Raw genomic sequence first — 16,642 nt, forward strand, 5'->3', positions numbered from 1 at the left:
AAGTTAGTACTTGACTTTGATCAAATATAATGCGCCATTTTCATCCGTATGCATCAGAACTGAAAATGATACCGGTATAACCTAAACTTTGCTACATATATGGCATTCGAATTGCTTTTTATTGTGTAGGCAAAGAAACTGGTGTTTTAGCACAGAAGTCTCTGTATTCGTAGAATCGAGTCTGTATCTTGTAGGATGGAACACATTTCGATTATCTCGATAGAAAAATCACAATCATTTCTGGTTCTTCACCTCTATACTATCTATTCTAGAAATCAACATAAAATACTTCAAGTGGAATCAAAAACTTAACTTTAAAGTTTAAACCATATTAAAACATTTTAACATGAGTAACGTCTAGTCACCATGGACCGAGTCTCCATTAGTTCCTAGGACTTGACCAGCTGTTACAATCTATAACTAATTATTTATTTTTTCAATTATTTTCTAAGTTAAATAATAGCGTTTTGCAATTTTATTTTATTTTATCTACAGATTTTGAATTTAATTGTCACGATGATAAACATTGACTCCTAAATGAAAAGGTGGAACTTCAACATAATGATTGGTTTGACAATACAAGATAACATTTATTAACATGCTAACACCTAACTTTTTTTATAGATGAATATGGATATGCTTGACGAAAAATAAAGGTAATAAAATACAAATTATATATAAATTTTATATGTTGTCTTGAATCATTTCTATAATTTATATACTGTCTTGAATCATTTCTATTTCTATTTCTATTTCTATTGTCCTATAAAAAGGAAAATTTTAATTCTAGCTTAAAGATAAAGACTATCCTTAAAAAAGCATGCATTTTAGGTTGTACTTTTAAGTCTTATCATAACCACTTAGGGAGTACTAAATTTAAAAAAAAAAATTTACCAAAATAAAAAAAATAAAAAAAAATTACAGTAGTAGATTAAATTTTGAGGCTGATAAAATTCTTAAGAAAAAGACAAAATACTTGATGTTTAATGTCTTTATTATGACTAATTGAACTACCATTTATCCCCAAAACATAAACCACACACGCGTTGGTGCGGCGCGTATGACATTCACCGTCGTCCAACCACCATGCCTGGCTCAGCATCCTCCACTCACCGCCCTGAGGGTTTAATTCACCGACTTCGTTCCGCCGCCGCAGACGGCGTCGAAGCAAAATTGAAAGTCCTCAGAGAACTTAAAAATCAAATTATTGGAAATCGAACGAAAAAACTTTCGTACATTAAATTAGGCGCCGTTCCTTCCGTCGTTTCAATTCTATCATCTTCTTCAATTTCATCCGATTCCGTTCTCGTGCAGTGTGCGGCGACGGTTGGTAGTTTTGCGTGCGGTCTCGATTCCGGCGTTAAGGCCGTTTTAGATGCCGGAGCTTTTCCTCACCTTATAAATCTCCTTTCACATTCAAATGATAAGGTATATATTAACATTTCTCTTTGATGCTTATATCTATATCATGTAATTTGATTGTATTTGTTGTTAATTGTGATATATAGGTATACGTTGACGATTAGTTTGACTATATGTTGATAATAAGTGTGATAGGTTGATTTAGGGCTAGTTTTGTGTAGGATAATGTGATTATGCTGTTCATGCAGTTATAGCCTTTTGTTTGTTATAGGTCAATAGCTCCGTTGAATATTAAGTTGTTATGAGTATAACATTGTAGATCCTAGGGCCAAATATTGCTATCATGATCTCATTTTATTGCTTATGTTGATAACTGTGATGTATAAGGCAAATGCTGAGATGGATTTGTTCTAGTATATTGATAATGGTGATGTATAGGTTGAATTTTTGCTAGGTTAGTGTATAAAGATGTAATTGCAATGTTTAAGCAGGCAGAGCCTTTTGTTTGGTATGAGGATAGCAATATAATGCGTCTTCTGGTACCTGCAGGTTGTAGATGCAGGTGCTCGTGCCCTTAAAATGATATATCAATCGAAAGTGGCTCCTAAGTACAACTTTTTCGAAGAGAAAAATATGGAATTTCTTATATCTTTGTTGGATAGAAATAATGAAAATGTAACAGGACTTGGTGCAAGTATCATAACACATTCTTGTGAAACAAGTGATGAGCAAAAGATATTAGGTGATGCAGCTGTAATAAAAAAGCTCGTTGACCTTCTTAGTGGCACTACAAGCCAAAGAGATGCAAGCTTAGAATCATTAGCCACTGTTATTAAAGAAAATCCACATGTCATATCAAAGTTTGTGGGACCTGAAAATGGTAGAACGTGGGGTACATTAATAGAGTTAACTAAAGATAGGTATCCAAGAACAAGATTACTTGCATGTATATGCTTGATCTCGATTAAAAGTGGTGCTCCATCGTACCTTGAATCCGTGGGTATCAGAACCAAAGTAATTTTAGTGTTACTTGAACTTATTGATGATCCTGGACAAGTTGGAGATGAAGCTTTGTTTACTTTATCTAGTTTTATTGTGGATGAGGAGGGATTACAGAAGTTGGCATTTGAAGCAAATACAATTGACAAACTTTGTGACCATATGCAACGAGAATCATTACAACCCAAACGTCTTGAGGGAATATTTATGACTTTGGCTAATCTATGCTCAAATCTGGAATGTTGCAGGTCTATTCTTTTACAATCACCAAAGGTCAGTTGTTTATTGAACCTTAATGTTCACGACATCACCTATTTGTTCTTTTGGAAGTTTGAAATATATTCTATCTAAACTTATATTCTAGTAGTTTAATTACGTCTGATTTCTCTGTTACAGGCATTAAACATTATAACTGATGCTCTGAGTCATACTCCTGTGGATGTACGTGTTGCTGCCTGCATTTGCTTGAAGAATATCTCTCGCTCGGTTAAGGTTTGTAGTTTTGTTTCTTTTAAGAAAAGATATATATTGAATATTTTGTTTGGAAACTTTGCTAAAACTATCTTGCAGCATCTGAGTGCAGGTCGTTTAATGACAGAAGCTGTAATTATGCCGCTGATTCAGCTTCTATATGATACTTCTACCTCTGTCCAGGTATGCCGTGCCAGCGGTTTGATCATTGTTTGGACAGTGAAAGGGGCTACATGTTATGCGGTTGTACGGTTGACTGAATTTAGATAGTATCGACTTGCAGGTGGCTGCACTTTGCACTGTCAGTAATTTAGTTGTTGATTTTACAAGACACAAGTCCCTTTTTGTGCACAATGGAGGAGTGAAACAGCTTGTTGAGCTATCAGAATCTATGGATTCAACTGTTAGGTTAAACGCTGTATGGGCTTTAAGAAACTTGATGTTTCTTGTCGACTCCAAGTGTAAAGAAGGGATTTTTAAGGAACTTGGAGCTTTGACATTAACAAGCCTCGTCTGCGGTACTCCAGTTTTCTGTATACTTCATGACTATATTACGAAATATGCTTAAACTATATACATTGACTGTATTTGTATTACTCTTAACAGATCCTAGTGCTTCTGTACAAGAGCAAGCTTTGGCCCTTGTCTGCAATCTCGTTAATGGACCTGTCAACTCAATTGATTATGTCTTCACGGATGATGGTATTATACTGAATGCTGTGGGCAGACAATTGTGGAGTGCTTCTAAGCCTGAAGTTTTGGTTCAGGTTAGAAGTCTTACCTTAATAATACGTGTGTAATTGATCATCTAACTATTGTATATATATTTTTAAATTTGTATATGTCATTTAAAAAATCTTCAGAATTGCATATCATTGGAGTCTAAAAATGTGTTAGAAAAGGCTCTTGTTAACCCATTTATTTATAAATGCGTTGATTTGGGCTATGTTATAGGCCAGATATGTAAATCAAAGAAAAGAAAATAGCTAAAAAGGAAAGTTGAGAGGTTTTTAGTGTTGTTGATACTTGATACGTACAACTTACTAACTGATTTTATCTGAGAAACTATTTTTTTTAGTTATAATGTATTTTCTGGAAACATCCTTATTACATGAAATATAAAATCTGTCGGGTTTGAGTGTACCAATATTTTCTTGTTTTGACCCACTACCTGATCTGCGCAATTGCCACTTGTCAATCAACTGAATGTTATGCTTAAAAGTATGTTATTTTTCATAAATGTATGCACCGGATAGAGTTGCAAAGCAGGGTACAATGCATCAGTATAACGGTGCTTGTCGTCATTGGGTAGAGGTGGCAAAAGAGGTTGATTGGGTATAGGTGGCAAAAGAGGTTGATTGGGTAATGGATCAAAATGGATAATTTATGTACTGCTTGAATCGGTTCAGTTGACTTGTTACACTATGAACATTGCTTTATAAGAATATATATTGTACAGGGAATGTATGTTCTCTGCAATATCGCATCTGGCAAAGATTTCCACAAGGAAGCAGTAATGCAACAACTGCTCCCTCAGCCAAACAACAACGAGACCCAGTCAATAATGGTCAAACTGTTGCAAAGTGATGTTGCCCAGTTGCGAACAGCTGCTGTATGGACAATAATAAATCTCACCATTGCAACCGGGGCCGGTGCATTAGCACGAGTTGTGAAACTAAGAAATGCTGGCATTGTATCTCAACTAAAGAACATGGCCAATGATCCTTGCTTGGATGTCAAGGTCCCTTTCCTCTCTCTTTTTCATTGAAATAGATAATTTAATTAGAGATATTCTAAACTCATTCATATGGAAACAAGTCAATTTAGGCTGATTACGTTTCTCATTTTTATAAATAAAAAAAAGGGAAAGTGGAGCTGGTCAAACAGGATATAAGAGGGAAGAGGACATGTGCTGTATTAAAATGTTTACACATTTCTCTATTGGTTTAATGAAATGGCGTAGTTGTTCATGACTGCATCAGAAATAAGTTTTTTTGGACCAAATAGCATTGACATGACCCATTTTGACATGTATGTATAAGTTTTTTTATTTTATTTTAACCTGAACCATGTTGACCTGTTACCTTACACCAATTTGCCTCCACTATAATTCGTTTGTAAAATTCATCTATTTAAAAACACATAATCATATCAAATACATCATTAGTATTCTATTATCTAATTAAAAACGTATAATCATATCAAATACATCATCATTATTGAAAGCCTCATGTTCTTGGATGATACTCTTTTGTCAGCAGCTTCGTGTAAGATCGGCACTTGGACAAACTATGACTTTTGGGGATTTCTCTACATGAATGTTGTAATGTTCATCTTTTGAGTTCATTCAGCTGCTGATCGATGGAATTTTTTTATAATGGCATGCCTGCATCAAGCTTGTATGGCAGTAGAAAATTGTTGTAACTTGTAATGATTACAATGTGTTGTTGTCTTAGCCTCTTTTTCTCCATTAAAGTAATTATCTAAGGTCATCAGTTTTGTTGGAATTATTTTGTTATGTATATATGGGGATTATGCAACTAGCAGCCTGTCACGATGCGTATGTATCTCTTTGTAATATGGAACTCTTCCCGAAGGAATGACAGTGGGTCTTTATTTGTTAATTTCGAACTTGCCAATAGTTATACGAGGACTATGGTTAACAACAATATATGGTTTAAGGTTACTTTTTATTGAGTAATACGTAGTAATATAATATGATATGATAATTTTAATAATTTTATTCATATATTGAAAGTTTTTATCTCAATTCTCAACAATCTTGGAGCATTTGTATGGTAATGGGGTTATGTGGAAATGTTGTTGGTGGCGTAACAGTGCAGCAATGAAGACCCCAAAGACGGCAATAAACCCCAATTTCTTTAGAGCCTTCGAAGGGAAAACAAAGAGAATATGAAATTCCATATGCTGGTTGAAAATATTGCGAGACAAATACTGAAAAATAGGACAATCGCATGGCTGAACTATGGGAGATGCCAAAAACGCCAAACCCCTAGTTCAAGGGTAAGAGTGAAAGAAAAAAGTGAATGGGTAAAGTGACGTTTACTAAGGTGATAAGGTGGATTAGGTATGAGGGTGATAAGGTGGATTAGGTATGAGGTTAAGAGTCTGTTTACTTTTTTTTTTCTTCTGAATTTGCTTCTGTTTCTATTTGCCTTTTATTCTGAAGAGGTGTCTGATTCCATATCTCCTGAAAACACACAAATTTCACATTAAGTGACAAAGAAATAACAATTTTACTTACTGAATTAATAGTTGTACAGAAACAGATCATTAAGTGGTAATTAAACATGCCCTGAGATAGTCAATTAGACAACAAAAATCCACAAGCTACTCTCATTAGTCACTTAAAAAAAAAAAATTGAAAAAGACATGCCAGGACAATCGCTGCAGTAATCTCACATGGACTAAGGACCAGAAGTAACTATGTAAATTTGATATAAAGATAATGATATCGCTCTGTTTTTATGTACTACTCCCTCCATTCCAAAATAACGTCTGGTTTGACTTTTCTTTAGATTTAAGAGATATGAGTTGATTGTCTATATTGCTCTTCATTTAATGGAATATTTTAATTTAATTAATGATTAGTAACATTGATAGTGCTCCAAATGAACATATATTTAGTCGCAATATCATCCCAATATGTAAAGCTTTTAGTTGCTATTGTTCTATTTTTATGTAATATTCGTTTAAATAAATAAGTGCGAAGACAAAAGAAGAAAATGACGATTTGAAGACGCAAATGACCAAAAAGCTCAAATGTACAAGTTACAATCCAAGTGGTTCCATTTATTGATGAGAAACGTCTAAAATTTACAAGAGTACAAGCCGCGAAATGAAAAGTACAAGATATTAAAGCATACGAAAAGACGTTCGAGAAACTGGAACTGTGATGCCCCGTACTAAATCATCATGTACGGACCATCAACAACAGGATCATTACAAGGTCAAACACTATATGCTATTTCAAAACAAGTTTGCATTCATGATAAAAGGTGACGTCATAACCAACGTCAATTGTTTTACAATCAAAACATCCCGTCCGAGCTAGAGCGCTAGCCTTTTAACGGACGTATGTTATTTGAGTTTAAGACACGTTGGTTTGCGTGTATTAAAACGAATGGGGTAATTATCACTATAGCGTTAAGTTTAGTTACCAGGGTGCTCTGTTACGTAGAATCTATTGATAAACTTTTGATGAAATCTTGTGGTCTATCTTTATATATATTTATGACTCGAGCAATTAAACCTATAACTCACCAATATTCGTGTTGACTTTTTAGCATGTTTTATTCTCAGGTCCTTAGACTGCTTCCGCTGTGATGTGCTTGTTACCTGCATGGAGTCACTCATGCTTTGTATAAAGTTTATTGCATTTGAAACAAAACTACGTTGTGTAATAAATAATTGGACTGTGATGTCATCCTGTAAAATAAAGACTTATGTATTTTGGGGATTTGCTTATACCTAAGCACTCACCCACATGTTTATAACTTTCTATGTTTAGAAAGTCACTTATTTTAATGAATGCAATATTTTATCAAAACGTATCATATAGAGGTCAAAACCTCACTGTGGAATCAATGATTAACGTGCCGCGTCAATAGCGATTTTGACGGGTCGTTACATAAATGCTAGCGCTACTAGCCCGAGTGGGGATGTCAAACCCTATGGATCCATATCTAAGATTCGCGTTCACCGGTTCAAAGACCAATGACTAAACGTTACCGAGCTAAGGGGAAAGTTTATGCCGTTGTATAACCCACACATATATAAAGTTTAAGTACTCGTGCCTAGTATGTAAATCGTAAAATGCCCATGTATTCTCAGTTCCCAAAATAGTTAAAGTAAAAAGGGATGCTATAACTCACAGTGGTAAAGTAGTAGTAAAGTTGACTCGGGAAAAGTAAGCAAGTATGTAGGTCCGAAAAGTCCTCAACCTAAGTCAAAAGTTACTAAGTCAGTAAATCGTTCCCGATAGGTTTAAAAGTATGTAAATTAGGTATTAAGGGTCATCATCATTCATCATCAAACAAAAGTATAAAGTAGGTTTCATTCTAGAAAAGAGTTTAAAACAAAAGCTGACTTCGATCAGTCACCATGGCCTCTATACCTACTGAATTAAGGTGAGACCAGTGGCCATGGCTCCGTATATAAGTCCTTTAGTTGCTGTAAAAATTCCAGAACCAAACTCGTCTTCGTTTGACCGTGGCGACGGTTTAAGTGCGAGTAGGTCAGAATTTTCAGCACAACGTTAAAAGGACATAGTGACGTTCGGAGGGCCATAGATCCTAAACCGTAACTCGGATTAAGACAAGTATTGAATGAAAAATTATCTACTCGAACAGAGATAACTGAAAATAAACTTTACAGTAGCCCAGGTATTCTGATCAGTTACCGAAAACAGAAGATAAAGTGCTCCGGTGGGTTCTTGGTGCTTGATGCTCATCACGGTTCTCATCCTTGATGCTTGTAGCTTCAAGTGTACAACTCGTTGATGTGTTTGCATTATCATTACCAAGTTTTGACCATAATAACACTAATGCAAGTCTAATATATGTAGCACAACTCAATTAAGTGTTGCAAGTAGTTTGATGAACCAAAGTTACATCAAGATCTTAGATCCGACACATACATGAACTCTAAAAGTAATATTTGAACTACAAACTTGAAAGTAAACTAACTAATCGAGATCTTAAGTTGTAGAACATAGTTCTTAGTTAGATCTTGAAGATCCAAGACCCAAAAGTCTAGATCTAAAGTTATTAAGTTAAATCCTAAGTAATAACACTTGAATCTTTACTTTAATGAAACCATAAGCTATAAAACTTAGATTTTCATCTTGTAAAGTATATGTAAGCTTTCAAGATTTAGTTTATGACAAAATAAGTAGACCATAAGCTATAGAAACTTAGATCTTTCATAAGTATGTGAAGTTGTAACTAGAAAGTTAAACTTCCATGTTCTTGAACTTATAAAGTTAGCTTTTAGTTTCAAGAAGTATGAGATCAAGATTAACTTGTAATACTTGACCATTATACCAAAATCACGAATTTAAATGTGCATAATATGAAGAAATAAACTAAATAAACAAGTAACAAGTTCATGGTTGTTCATACTTTTAAAGATTCAAGCCAAGGCTTTGATCTTTAAGAAAGTAAACTTTAAGTTTACAACATGAACTTCAAGTATGATTTTACAACATGAACTTTCTTTCTTTAAAAACCTTAAGTGTTGAACCATGAACTAGTAAGTTTAGGTTCTTGTGTGTTCTTGTAAATACAAGATAATATGAAGAATTAAACTAGAAAGTTTGATTCTTGTACTAGTAAGTAAACAACAATAAGAACAAATAACAAACAAGCAAAAGAATGATGATGAGTGCTTTAGGTGGCGGTTTTAGATGAAGAAAAAGGAGAAGAAAAGTCTCTTGTTACTTAAAATATTTGAGAGCAAATGAGAGAAAAGAAGAAGTATGTTTGTGTGTGTGAAAAGTGAAATGAGAACAAATGAAGAATACAAGTGATAAGTAATAAAAAAAAATTGAACACTCCCTTTGCTATGTGGTGGCCGACGGTTTCATCAAGAAAGGGGGGAAGGGAAATGTCCACAAGTCTCTTGCATGTAATTGGCTCAAAGTAGTAATAAAGTGAGTTGTTATGGGAAAGTGTTGTAATGGAACAAGTAACTAGTCTTCACATGACACTAACTAACTAGTTAAGTCTTAATGGACTACTTACAACAAAAGGGCTCCTAAATTAATCCATTAAGATAAGTAGGGTGGGCTTCTAAGTCCATATCAAATAATAAAAGCCCAAGTTCAAGTAATTAACAAATAAATCCAACAAAGCCCAAGTAATTAACTAGTAACCTTAGTTAATTAAAAATGATTAATAAAACTTAATCATGAATGTAAATAATATCCGGAATATTATTTGTGAAAAGTTCGTGTGTCACCAAGACAATTCGAGGCAGATCACCGTATTTAATTATAGAGATCTTAATTTACTTATTCGCAGAAGAATCAAATCATTTAGATTTCGAAGATTTTCTCTAAATTCCTTGAATTCCGGAATTCAACCCAGACTACGTCAAAAGTTAAGACAAATCTTTAGTTTCTTTATTTCACTATTTTGTGATAGATTCATTCGTACTCTTTGAATAGTCAAATTATCTTATCCATATTACTCAATGATGATAAAACTCCAATTATCAGCTTGTATGTGTCATGAAAACATTTTTATTGTTAGCCATGACCACCTCACTCAAATTTCGAGATGAAATTTCTTTAACGGGTAGGTACTGTGACGACCCGGAAATTTCCGACTAAATTTAAACTTAATGTTTATATGATTTCGAAACGATAAGCAAAGTATGTAATGTTGAGTCTAGAAAATTTTTAAACGATGTTCATATATTCATTGGACTATTGACTATTCACGACGATTCACGAACATTGTTTGTAAATAAATATAGATATACAAATAAATGTAAGTACATATATAATAATAATTAAAATAATAAAATGTAATTTAAACATTAAAAATGAAATTTGTGAATTAAGATATAAAATAATTAAAATGAAATAAAAATATATGATTTCTATACATAATTGTTATTATATGTTAAAAATTCAATATTCAATATTAGTTATATAATATACATTATATAGTATTATTACATAATCAACAACATGTAACATTATGCATTAAATTAGTTATTAATATAATTGTTAATAAATTAGTAATTTCTTTCAATATTAATATTAATACAATTATCATTAGTATTATTATTTGTAGATAAGAAATTTGATATGTATAAGTGTTATATTATTGTTATTGTTATTCTCACCCTTAACAATATTATGTAGTGTTATTAATAATATCATTAATAATATTATTAATATCCTTACTTTTATTATAACTAGCATGAATTTTGATAAAATTATTATAATACAATTTATGTGATTATTTGTAGTAATATGAATATTAGTATTATTAATAGTGGTAAGTTAATTACAATTGTTAATTATCAAAAATTTATGAAATTTTATATAAACTGATATATAAATAACTGATTAAATAAATACATATAATTATATATTTGGAAACACAGTGATTTACACATAATATACGGTTATTACCTCTACATATACAGTCTTATACGTATTCCTGTTTCCAATTCCTATCGTTCTATTAAAGTTGTTGAATTAATTTATGTATCTGTCAATTTCATGACTCAAGCAATTCCAAAATCTGTTGAATGTAAACATCACCTTTATTTTTATTTTTTGTTTATCTAATACATGAGCTTGTACTCCTTGTCTGCTTGATTGAAAGATTCGACCTCAAATGTCAATATGAAACAAAAATCGATTAAATCATGTGTACTATCTACAATTATTCGATTCTCATCTCTTATACAGCTAATTCACAACTACAACTTATAACCTCCTATTTCTCTTGCGATCACAACCACGACCGAGATCTACACCACTCCTACCTCCACCTAAGAGCTACTGCTTTGGTTAGAAACCACAACCATGCCATCTCTCTTCTCTCTCTGTTGAACTTCAACATAAACCGCCTCCCTCCTCGAACCATATCACCACCACTGTAATCCTTGATCACGCATCTGCAACACCAAGATTTGATTTCAAAATTTGAACCACAACACATCTAACTAATTATTTTAGGTTATTTATATATACATACGCAGTTCATACATTGGAAGATTAAAACACGATACCATTGTAATCACCTTCAGAAATCATCAGGTTAGATCATACATAATCACCACTTGTCTTTCCTCTTCTCTTTGATTGTGTAGTGAACAACCAAAGCACCACAAAGCCAACAACATCTTTATCACGTCAACTATTAAAGACCTGTTACTGCTACTGCTCGTTTTCTATGTTTTCAGCATAACCCATCTCACCATGTTCATCATAGCCATCACAAACTATCAACCCTCAATCGTATGATTTATAGTAAACCAAACACAACCTATTTATTTTTGCTGCTTACGATTTATTTTAAAACAAAGTAGAGAAAGATATCGAGCTGTTAATAACCACTTGAGTGAGTTTTGTCGATTATATAAGTGAGCAATGAAAGAAACCTTTAGTTAACAAATTGTAGGTTCTTGTGATTTCTTTATGTCCTTGGTGGAAACCGAACCCCACTTTAATCATTCATTTTTCCAAACTGCTAATCATGCTATCGCTATATTTGCTATTCGAAACAGTTAGATTGATGATTATGCGAATAGAAAATGATAAGGGGTATACATAAAATAATGAGATGTGAACAAGACTAGTGGATAAATGATAAAGATGTCGTGATCTTTTAATTCTTGGCCGACACTTATAAAAAAACGTATAACCCCACCGAAAATTTACTTTAGTTGTTGCATATCCTATTTGCTACTTTTGACTTCAAAAAGCTAATGGTGATAAAAAAAAAAGGGGGGGATAAAGTTATATGATAAAGGAGATGATGATTGATTGTGACAAATTCTATTGATGATGGTATTCGAGTAGGTAAATTGATGATGATGTTAAATTGGACGATGTTGGGTTAGTGATGATGCGAGTAAGAATATGATGAGTGCCTGCGTAAATTTTTTTTTTGTTTCTGCATCTACAGCTTTCGAAGCTCCCTAGTACCAAACCTAAACCCTTTTAATTCTTGTTTAAGTCCAGCGATTTCATAAAGTGTAAATGGATCATTAAACCTATTTTTGAATTGGGCCGAGTTGTTATTCTTTGTTGGGTCGAATCCTTTAATTTCGTTGGGCTTGATAATGAACTGGAAATTTTCTTGAGTGTTAGGCTTATACAAGTTGGGCCGTACATAGATTAAGAGATGGGAATTTCTGTTGGGCCCGAAAACAAAATACGGGTATAGAAATTTAAGTTAGGATATAAAACTGAAAGATGGCTGTGGAGCAGCTGGTTTGATTTTTTGTGGGAAAGGAGAGGTCGCGGGTTCGAGCCCGGGCATAGGCGGATTTCTATTTCTTTTTAGGAAGCTCATTCTAAGGTAGTATCTTATTATTATTATTATTATTATTATTATTATTATTATTATTATTATTATTATTATTATTATTATTATTATTATTATTATTATTATTATTATTATTATTATTTGTATTATTACTATTATTGTTATTACTAGTATTAAGTATTCTTAGTATCATTTTTATTAGTAATATTATCATTATTATTACTGGTATCATACTATTAGCATTATTAATATGATCATTAATATATCTATTAAAACTATAATTATTATTAAACTTACCATTATTACTAAAAATATTATTTTTGCTAAAACTATCATTTTTACTTTATAATTATTAAAACTATCAGTTTTTATTAAAGTTACTATTATTACTACCATTATTATTATCCTTAATCTAGAAATACTACAATTATTAATTTTACAAAACCAAAGATATATATAAATATATATAAATATATTTATTACATAAATATACTAATATTACATAAAATTACGTTTTAACTAATATTATTGATATAACATTAATTAAATAAATATCATAAGGTATTATAAATATTAATAAAATTATATATAAGAATATTAATTTTAATATATAACAAAATATACAAACTTAATTGATTTATATTATAATGTGTTAATATATATATACTTGATATAGGTTCGTGAATTCGAGGCCAACCCTGCATTGTTCCGTATTGTCGTATGAATATTTTTACTACAAAATATTGTAGAATGAGTTTCATTTGCCTTTTTACCCCTTTATATTTTTGGGCTGAGAATACATGCGCAATTTTTATAAATGTTTTACGAAATAGACACAAGTAATTGAAACTACATTATATGGGTGAATGATCGAAGCCGAATATGCCCCTTTTGCTTGGTAACCTAAGAATTAGTAAACCGATCTACTAATTGACGCGAATCCTAAAGATAGATCTATTAGGCCTAACGAACCCCATCCATGGTTGCGGATGCTTTAGTACTTCGATGTTGTTTTATCATGTCCGAAGAATTTCTCGGAATGATAGGGGATATTCTTATATGCATCTTGTTAATGTCGGTTACCAGGTGTTCACCATATGAATGATTTTTGTCTCTATGCATGGGACGTATATTTATGAGAACTGGATATGAAATTCTTGTGGTCTATTAAATTGATGAAAATGAATGATTATGATAAACCAATGAACTCACCAACCTTTTGGTTGACACTTTAAAGCATGTTTATTTTCAGGATTGAAAGAAATCTTCCGCTGTGCATTTGTTCATTTTAAGGATATTACTTGAAGTCATTCTTGGCATATTTCAAAAGACGTTGCATTCAAGTTGTTGAGTTCAGTAAAGATTATGATTAAGTAAATGACAGATTAGATCATTTATAAATGGATATTATTAAATGGTATGCATGCCTGTCAATTTTCGATGTAATTAAAGTTTGTCTTTTAAAACGAATGCAATGTTTGTAATATATATATATATATATATATATATATATATATATATATATATATATATATATATATATATATATATATATATATATATATATATATATATATATATATATATATATATATATGTATGTATCATATAGAGGTCAAATACCTCACGATGTAATCATATGTTATTGTATTCGTTCTTATGGATTAGGACGTGTCTTTACATCTCATATCATTGATGTTTTAGCAGAGTAGTATATAAAATAGCTTATATTTTTACAGAAAATACTATTAAATACGATACAATTTTACACAAGATATTTATTTATTTATAGAATGGATATACTTAAACCTTACTACAACACTTATAGGCAGTGTACCTAATCGTAGAGTAGTGTAGTTTTTAGTAAGTCCGGTTCGTTCCACAGGGAATCTTTTTAAACAAAGCTTAACGCTATATTAGTTTACTTTTATAAAAATATAAATATATATATATAAGTAATATTATTATTATAAATGGGGGTTTTTACCGTTTAATGACCGGTTTGTCGATTTTAAAACTTTAGTCGCAGTTAAAACCAAATGTAAAATATTAAAAATAAATACAAGACTTAAATTAAAGCATAAAGTAAATAACGATAATGAAATTGCGAATAATAAAAGTGCGATAAAATAAACTTGCGATAATTAAAAAGTACGATAATTAAAAGTGCAATTAAATACAATAACAATAAAAATGCGATAATTAGAAGTGCAATTAAATATAAAATAAAGGAAATTAAATATGAAATAAAAGAATTATGCTTATTTAAACTTCCGTAATCATGATGTTTGACGTGTTGATTTTAGTTTTATGCCCATGGGTTAATTGTCCTTTGTCCTGGATTATTTAATATGTCCGTCTGGTTTTTGTCCATAACAGTCCATCAGTCATAAATATAAAGTGCGAGTGTCCTCGTCAAATTATCCTTATACCCGAAGTTAAATATTCCAACTAATTGGGGACTTAAACTGTAACAAGATTTTAATACTTTGTTTAATAATTACACCAGGATGTCGACTGAGTGTAACCCAAGATTTTAATATTTTGTTATCAATTATACCAAGTGTCCTTGTACATAATTTCACCCCTGTTTTAATTATTCTAGTGGCTATTAATCCATTCCCGTGTCCGGTTAAATGAATGATTATTCGTACATATAAATACCCCGCCCATCGTGTCTGATTGAGTGTATATGGTAATTTATAGGGACGCCCAATTGTAAATCTTTATATTAACATTAACAAACTATCATTTAGTTAAACAAATATAAAGCCCATTAATAACCCATAGTCTAATTTCCACAAGTGTCGTTCTTTTGTCCAAACCCCAATTATGGTACAAAGTCCAATTACCCAATTTTAGTAATTAACCCAACATCATGATTACTTCGGATTAAATAAGCATAATAATAACTTAGCTACGAGACATTAATGTAAAAAGGTTGAACATAACTTACAATGATTAAAAATAGCGTAGCGTTACACGGACAGAATTTCGACTTACACCCTTACAATATTCGCTAACATACCCTTATTATTAGAATTATAATTAAAATTAAAATTAAAATATAAATTATAAATATAAATATATCGTATGAATGGAGAAAAGAGAAAGATAGATGGATTTGTGGTGCACCAAAGCTCGATTTTTATAGGCATGTGGGCTGGAACTGGGGCTCATGCGATCGCATGGATTTATGCCTTCCAGGCCATGCGATCGCATGGCCAGCTGGGGAGGCTCATATTTGGTTGTTTTCTTCTGCCGACGGTTTTATAAATAATATAATATATTAAATAATTATAAGAATTATTTAAATATTATATTATATTTATGTGCATAGTTGACTTGTAATTTTTAGTCCGTTGCGTCCAGCGTTGAGAGTTGACTCATGTCCCGGTTCCGGATTTTCGAACGTCCTTGCGTATAATTTAATATCTTGTACTTTGCGTTTTGAATCTTGTACTCTTGTAATTTCGAGACGTTTCTTATCAATAATTGGAACCTCTTTGATTGTATTTTGTACTTTTGAGCTTTTTGGTCGTTTGCGTCTTCAATTCGTCGAATCTGTCTTTTGTCTTCACCTTTTATTATTTAAACGAATATCACTTGTAAATAGAACAATTGCAACTAAAAGCTTGTCTTTCTTGAGGAATAATGCTATGAAATATATGTTTATTTTTAGCATTATCAAATATTCCCACACTTGAGCGTTGCTTGTCCTCAAGCAATATCGTCTTGAAATACAAGAATCACTTCTTTATTCTTCACACTTTGTA

General features: G+C 31.7%; 1 protein-coding gene across 2 annotated transcripts; it reads left to right on the forward strand.

Moving 5' to 3' along the window:
• Nucleotides 1-1,036: 1,036 nt before the first annotated feature.
• Nucleotides 1,037-5,501, forward strand: LOC139861756 (uncharacterized). 2 transcript variants are annotated; one of them, XM_071850260.1, is made up of 8 exons: nucleotides 1,037-1,428; nucleotides 1,912-2,634; nucleotides 2,758-2,853; nucleotides 2,932-3,015; nucleotides 3,116-3,350; nucleotides 3,439-3,599; nucleotides 4,292-4,573; nucleotides 5,094-5,501. In XM_071850260.1, exons 1-8 carry the CDS (start codon nucleotides 1,087-1,089, stop codon nucleotides 5,148-5,150), a joined length of 1,980 nt encoding a protein of 659 aa, XP_071706361.1. In that variant the 5' UTR covers nucleotides 1,037-1,086; the 3' UTR covers nucleotides 5,151-5,501. The 2 variants fall into 2 exon arrangements, with proteins under 2 accessions (XP_071706361.1, XP_071706360.1); XM_071850259.1 differs by having other exon boundaries at nucleotides 2,758-3,015.
• The last annotated feature ends 11,141 nt before the right edge of the window (nucleotides 5,502-16,642 follow it).

Source organism: Rutidosis leptorrhynchoides, chromosome 8, assembly GCF_046630445.1.
Source record: "Rutidosis leptorrhynchoides isolate AG116_Rl617_1_P2 chromosome 8, CSIRO_AGI_Rlap_v1, whole genome shotgun sequence".
In the NCBI taxonomy this organism is placed as follows: domain Eukaryota; kingdom Viridiplantae; phylum Streptophyta; class Magnoliopsida; order Asterales; family Asteraceae; genus Rutidosis; species Rutidosis leptorrhynchoides.

What these genes read in the sequence shown, in the direction of transcription:
- LOC139861756 (XM_071850259.1), top strand. Translation starts at nt 1,087, where the DNA reads ATGCCTGGCTCAGCATCCTCCACTCACCGCCCTGAGGGTTTAATTCAC. An exon ending in TTCTTTTACAATCACCAAAG is followed by an intron (nt 2,635 to 2,757) that starts GTCAGTTGTTTA and finishes TCTCTGTTACAG; the next exon opens with GCATTAAACATTATAACTGA. An exon ending in AGCCTGAAGTTTTGGTTCAG is followed by an intron (nt 3,600 to 4,291) that starts GTTAGAAGTCTT and finishes TATATTGTACAG; the next exon opens with GGAATGTATGTTCTCTGCAA.